We start from the raw sequence: 7500 nt of genomic DNA, 5'->3' as shown, positions 1-7500 counted from the left end.
TCAACTGAATTACTTAGGGTTTTCAGTGAGATACCCAAAATTACAGGGCATACACAAAAATTGGAACGTATGGCGATCGCTGGCATCTCTGACGGTAAAGAACTGGCCATTAATTTCGACCAGTTTTCATTTTTATTAACTTGGAGACTGGCGTGCTGAGTACGGAGGATTTGATTCATTGTAGAGTTTCCTTGCCATTTATAGAACTGATGCCATTATATATATATATATATATATATATATATATATATATATATATATATATGTATGTATGTATATATTATGTTAGCCATGTTTTGGAAAATATATGAAAAATTTAATTTACAGCTTATTATTTATCAAATGAAAATGTGTGACGAAATATATATGATATGTATGATATGATGTATATATATGTATATATATATATATATATATATGTGTGTGTGTGTGTGTGTGTGTGTGTGTGTGTGTGTGTGTGTGTGTGTGTGTGTATATATATATATATATATATATATATATATATATATATATATATATATATGACTTATAATTTCACAATAATGCTGTTGACATTCTTTCTAATAATGTATCTCAATTCATCTTCTTCATAATTGAAGGAATACTGAGATTTTTTCAGGGAATTATGAGCCTTACACATGATGATGTCTGAAGCTTTCACAATGAAATGTCTGTAAGCGCTGCTTGTAGGTGTAGTGAAAACGACAATGCGGCTTAGTGCACTTGTGGGTTTGCACGCAAGGTGAAAATGTATATTTAAAAGAAAATATTTGTAATCTTTTATGCACAATAGAAAACAAATGAACTGATTACACACACACACACACACGGACACATATATTTGAGTATATGTATATATATATATATATATGTATATATACACATATGTATATATATATTCTTAATATATATATCTATATATAGATGTATATATATACATACATACTTATATGTATATATATATGTATATATACATATATATATATATATATATATATATATATATATTCATATATATATATATATATATATACATATGTTGATGACATAATCTATGTAAAAAGGTCTCTCTATCTAGCAAGTGATTGATAACTGTCATCACAATACAACAATGAGATTTACAGACCACTTAACGATATGAAACGATAACCGTCTGCAGAGCCACGCCAGACTGATGTGTCAAAAGCCTCCATCTGGGCGACTGAAGATAAAAGATCCATTCAAGCGCAAGCACACGAAATAAAATGAATCTTATAGAAAAATTCTCTTGAAGGAACAATAGAGCCATAAAGATTTCACAATCCACGCTCGCGCCTTGTCGATGAGCCGAGATAGAGTATCAGGCCCGTAATTAATCAATGTTTCTTAATTGGCAGAATTAAAACCAACAGTTCCATCTCCTCGCAGCCAATTGAGCTCATCGCCGGAAAGCAGCTTTCTTGTAAGTGCGTGTGTGTATGTGGATGCATGTATGTATATGTATATATATGTATAAATTATATATATATATATATATATATATATATATATATATATATATATATATACATATATGTGTGTGTGTGTGTGTGTATGTGTGTGTGTGTGTGTGTGTTTGTGTGTGTTTGCAGCGTGGTTGCATCCTCCACGTAATAAATTGAGACCGTTACCACATAGGAACACCACGGCCAAAACACCAATAACATCCACAGCCAAAAAACCCACACAGACATTACCAAGGGCCAATTCCCCAAACCTCCGCGAATTAAGACCAAGAGTAAATCCACCGAAGAAGACAAGGGCAGCATCTTTCTTAGTGGCAAGTCACAGAATAATCTTTCTTGTGTCTTTTGCCTCACTCGGGATGACTGCGAAGGCGGTTTTTCTAATGTTCCCAGACTTCGAGCATGACAGTGTAATGGGTCAGGCTACCTCCCTCGCCTCGGCTGCGCTAACATGGCTGGTGGAGAGCAGGCTAGAAAAAAAAAAACATTTTGATTCTTTGGGATTAACAAAGATTATGTTTATGGTCACGTTTATGTCTGTTTGATGAATTGATCAGCCGTGGTGTTCTTACTGATTTTTTTTTTTTTTTTAGTTGAGATTCTCCTTTTTTCAAGAAATATGGATGATGATATTAATAAGAACAACAACATTAACAATGATGATGATGATGATAACAATAGTCAGTCCGAAAAACAGCCACTGATGACAGCGAAAATTGAAAATACATTTCTAGTCAGCAAATGAATAAAAAAAAAAAACAATGATTTTAGTAATTCATAGTTAAATGACGCCGGCTACAAACAACACCTGGGTGATCATGACATTGAAGATAACTTTGAGTGGAGGGTTATGTCCAAATATAGCCCTCCTCCTCCCTCCTTCCCTCCTTCACTCTCTCCCTCCCCTCCTTCCCTTCCTCTCTCCCCTCCTTTCCTCCCTCCCAGCAGGGAATGGAATGCTGATGAATATGATACTAGCATTCCAGTATGATATTTTTGATAACTGTTAACAAGGAAGTAAATGTAAAATATTACTAAATATACCAAATATAATGATGATGATATTAATGACAACGGTAAAATCAATAATTGAATTTCAACAGTAATGGAAATAACAATGATAATGATAATAATAACAATGATAATGATAATGACAACATCATCAGTTCTGTATTTCTATTTCTGCTAATAACAATGATGATGATATTGGTGACAGATTGCATGGGTAATAATTATACTAAAAACAATGATAGTAAAAATAGCACTAGCAGTGATAATGAAAATGATGATCATAGTAGTGATAATGAAATGATGATGATAATGATGATCATTATAACAATTGGCATTATTGTCATTATCACTACTGTTGTCATTGTTATCATTATCATTATTATCTCATAATCATTATTATTGTTAATTTCCATTGTTATTCATATCATTATCATTATTGTTATCACCATGATTATCATCATCGTCCTCATTATTCCAATTAATACTATGATTGTCATCATTATCATTATTCTATTGATATTGATGTTATTATTATTATCTTTACCATCATTATCATCATTTTCTTAATTATGATCTTATTGTTATCAGTGATATGATTACTATTATTATTATTATCATTATCATCATCATCCTTATCATCATCATTATTATAATTATCTTTATCGTTATTAGTAATATTATTATTGTTGTTATCATTTTCATCAATGTTACCATTGTAATTGTCATCATCATTATTGCTATTATTGTTATCCTTATCGTTATTATCATTACCAATATTATAATTTCCATTCCTCATTCATATTTTTATTATTATTTGTGTTACTACTACTACTACGCTTGTTATCATTATTGTCATTGCTGTTATTATTATAATAGAACACGTACCATCACCTAGACCCAATGGATATTAATAATAACAATTATAGTCATTATCATTACGAAAACTACAAGTACCCCCACGCTGAAAATCCTATATGAAAAAAAAGAAATAACAGTAATAACAGTGACCATAACAACATGTAATATGAAATATGAACATTTTACTATCAACATGTTTATCATTATTGATATTCTTCTTGTTGCTATGCAGTGTTGCAATAAAAAAGTGCATATGTTGAACCATTTTCAAAAGATAGTAATCATAACAAAAGCAATACATGGCATCTCACGTGTTAAATACATATAATACACCACGTCAACATTCTATTACATTGCAGATTCCGTATTTTATTGTTACTACTTAATGATTGGGTTTAAAAAGAGTTTTTGTAAACATTTCTAGACATTATGAAAACAGATGCAACTGAAAGCATGAATATTTGATCTTCCTTTTTTTTAGTCGTGTTAATTTTCCCGCCAAATTCTTATTTGGGTCATGTTATTAGATATATATTGAGTCTCGCGCCATTAATACTCCCGAAAATGAGAAAGGGAATAGATTAATAATTTCTCAAAGAAGGCAAGATGGTTTGGTATGAGAAAAGTGCAAAAAAGAAAGAAAATATTTTAGACAGAAAAGGAGATCGTCTGCGCTTCGCAAGTGCTATAAAAGTCTTCTAAAAAATATCTAATGCTTCGTCTGTTCATGTTGGATTTTATCAATTTTTATTTTCACTCTTATTCACTTATTACTTATTGTTCTTACGAAAGAGAGAAGAGATGAAATAAAAAGTATATAATGTAGATGCTTTTTTGATATGATACAAGGCATGTCTTTGCTGAATAACACATATTTTTGAGTTATACAATGAATAACGTAGAATTTATTATTCCTCATTATTCTGATGACTTAGTTGTCTTAGATGAAATAAAGAAAAGAGGACATATATCTATTGATCGTGAATAAGACGAAATATGAGGATAAGATAAAAGTTGCCGGAGGAAGCAGAAACAGCATTGAAAACATTATTCAGAAACTGCAACACGAGGAAAATGATAAATCACTGAAAGAGATAATAAACTACAGAATGAAGAAAAGAGAAGATAAACAACAAAGAAGTAAAAAGAGAAGACGTGAATAATCGGGGAAACAGCGAGAAAACAACAAAATAAACGAAAAACAAAAACAAAACAAGATGATGCTATCTGCTACAAGTAATGAAAATTCGCGATGATATAAAATAACATATTACGGAGTACACAAAAATAGATAGAAAACCTTAAAAAGGGAGATGTGGATCCTCAAAAAGGTTCTTGAAATATTCTCAGAAGAGCGCTGTGGTCCTTAGGCTTCCTAACACTACCTATCAAAATATATAAAGAAACCATACGTTAAAGACACAAAATAACCTCAGTCAAATACAAAATAGTCAAAACACCCTTAAAAATCACTTAATAAGCACTCAAACATCCCAAAAGCCTCCCCCAAATAATTCCCGGTGCGTTCACACTCCTTTAAGGAAACCCATCAACAACGCGGGGCCAACAGACACAACCTCAAACGAAGAAGAAGAAAAAAAAACTCAAAACCTATCAAAATCTAAATCGAAACCCGTCCAAAGAGCCTCCGAAAATCCCCTTCCCCCCTAATAAAAAAAAGATCCCTCGCCGCGTTCGGGCTCCCTCAGGACGCCGGTTCCAACAACGCGGGGCTGACAGGCACACAGGCAGGCAAGACGGAGCGGCGCCATCGGGGGGAATCACGTGGAGGCCCTTATTTCTTCGCTTTTTCCGCCCTGACGCTGGATAACACGTAGGAAATGGACTCGAGGAAGATAATAGAGATACTGAGGGGCACTATAGACCCTAATTTACGTCAGCAGGCCGAGGATGAGCTGACGCAGGTGAGGAAATGTGGATGGTGACGGTTTTGTGTTGGGTTCACGTTTCTCGTTCTAGGCCTATTTTGGGGCTTCGTTTCTCGCCCTCTTTGGTCCTCGATGAAGGGGCGTCGGGACGCCATGGCCCTGTGTCCGGTGGTGTTTTATTTTGCCAATATCCTTGGTGTGTTTCTAGTTCGTTATCGCCGTTTGCCTTTCTTCTCCATTTCTTCCTCGCCTTCTCCCTCCCTCTCTCTCCTCTCTCCCTCGCCGCATTATTTATCTACTTCAGCATTGTAATTTGGGTTTTACTGTAGTACTTACCTGTCGTTGCTCCATACCTTAATTACTCTCTTTATCTCTTTCTCTCTCTTCCAACCTCGCGTGTTTGTCATCGCATTTTCTTCCCTCCCTCTGTTTTCGCACCTTTTATCGGGGTTTGGCGTAGTTCCTGTCTTCGTAGGACACGTGGTTTCCATGTCTTTCGTTCGTAAGATTTGAAAGTCGCGAAAAGGAGATGGAAAGTAGGTAACTAGTAGGGCATAGTGTGCAAGCATAAAAAAATATACATAAATAAACAAAGGATGCAATAAGGACATATTGCATTGATAAACCTACTTTAGGCTTTTAACTATCAAGATAATTTTGTGTAAGTGGAGAGGATATTTACGGAAAATAAACAAAAACATAGTGATGTTATGTGTTTGTTTTTGAATTGGTTTCATTTACCCCTTTTTTTTTTCTTCAAGATTTATCGGTAGTTTAGTCTTTGGAGAATTGTGTGTGTGTGTGGCTTTTCGTAGCTTAGTGTGTGATACAAAGGTGGTTTGGTGTTTTGTTTCCCCAATTCGGGCGTGCATCCTGATTTTTGTGCCGATTTTGGATGGGTCACCCTGCATATGTTGTGTTAGCTGTGACTTGATCTTTTGAGTTTCTGGTTTATATGCTAAGCTTTTTTACTCATGCCAGGGGAGAGTTTAACGTTTACATTGCCAAAGATAACACAAAAATGTTTTAACAAGTTAAATAAATGCTGTTGAACAAGGATAGTCATTTGCTTGGTTTACTTTACTACAATTGTTAGTTGCAGCCGTCTATTTATTCTCCAAGCCTTTGCAATATGCCCAAGGAATATGATAAGCCACTGGAATGACCAGGAATAAGTACTAACTCTAAAGGTTCAAGTATTTGAATTAGCAGCACATGCCATCTTGGTCATGCCACTCGGTTCACAGTAGGGCATGGCTTCCATAGTTGTTACTCTGAGCTGTAGTCATGTCGGACTTTGGGGAGAGGGTAGAGGAAGTCAGGTCAATGTCTTGCAAAAATACATGTGGCGATGTTTTTTTCCCCTTTGCCAGCATTTTGGTGGTTCTGTAGGTATAAATACAGGTCTGGATATACACAATGGTACAAGGTAATCCATACATAGATTTGATTGACTGATTGACCATAAGCCTAGAAAACGATAGAAAACAAGCTATTCAGTAGGCTTGGTGGGAGGAGGGAGAATTTGGCCCACTACAGTATTTTCTGTCCAACTCCTGCTCATATATACATTAGTGTACTTTAATTCATCTCCACTTTTTTGTTTTGGGTACTTGTATAGCTATGATGTTGTTTAGACAAAGAATTGTCTAAATTTAGTCCTTTAGCTTCCATAAAGGAGGAATATACGCTGTATACCCAGTATAAACACACTTATCGCAAATTTTGGAAGTATGAAGTTTGGGGAAGAATTTTCTTCTTTGTAACATAAAAAACAAGTTTACAACTATATGCACTCCTCAGTCCTAGTGCCACTTAAAAGAACATCCAGACTGATTGTGGTACCTTACACGCCTTGCATGTGGTAAAAAAGGCTCGTGCCATCAATATGATGCCAGCCATCCTCTGTGGGTTAAGTTCATCCCAGGCTCAACATTTTAAGATGTGGCCCATCCCAGAAGGGATAATGTCAAATAAGAAATCTGTCCAATCCCTATCCTTTTAGAATACATGAGGCAAAGGTTTTTTAGTCTTTCCTGGAGTGTTAAAGATGTGTAGGTCAGGACAGTTACTTAACCCATTCACGCTGGTTGATGCCCTATCTCGTTGACATATTATTTCCCTGGGTGGTGTTCTAGAACGGCGAGATCTCTCCCTCAAAATGTATGTTTTACATTATTACATATGCACATTATCATAGGAGTTCCATTTGTACAGACATTTTATTCACTTGTGAAAATAATGGAAACAAATATGAA

General features: G+C 34.7%; 1 protein-coding gene across 2 annotated transcripts in view; it reads left to right on the top strand.

The window, feature by feature from the left end:
* The first annotated feature begins 5074 nt into the window (after window positions 1–5074).
* The window catches only part of msk (importin-7 msk), a 28943-nt gene continuing 26517 nt past the window's right edge, over window positions 5075–7500 (top strand). The window contains exon 1 of one of the 2 annotated variants that reach the window (XM_043020313.2): window positions 5075–5278. In XM_043020313.2, coding sequence (XP_042876247.1) covers window positions 5195–5278 — 84 coding nt within the window. In that variant the 5' untranslated portion in view covers window positions 5075–5194. The remainder of the gene's footprint in view (window positions 5279–7500) is intronic. The other variant, XM_043020314.2, reaches the window with a different exon arrangement.

The sequence above is a fragment of the Penaeus japonicus genome, unplaced genomic scaffold (genome assembly GCF_977035675.1).
Source record: "Penaeus japonicus unplaced genomic scaffold, GWHDUDI00000001_assembly GWHDUDI00000040, whole genome shotgun sequence".
Lineage (NCBI taxonomy): Eukaryota > Metazoa > Arthropoda > Malacostraca > Decapoda > Penaeidae > Penaeus > Penaeus japonicus.
This window is presented reverse-complemented; position numbering and strand designations above follow the sequence as displayed.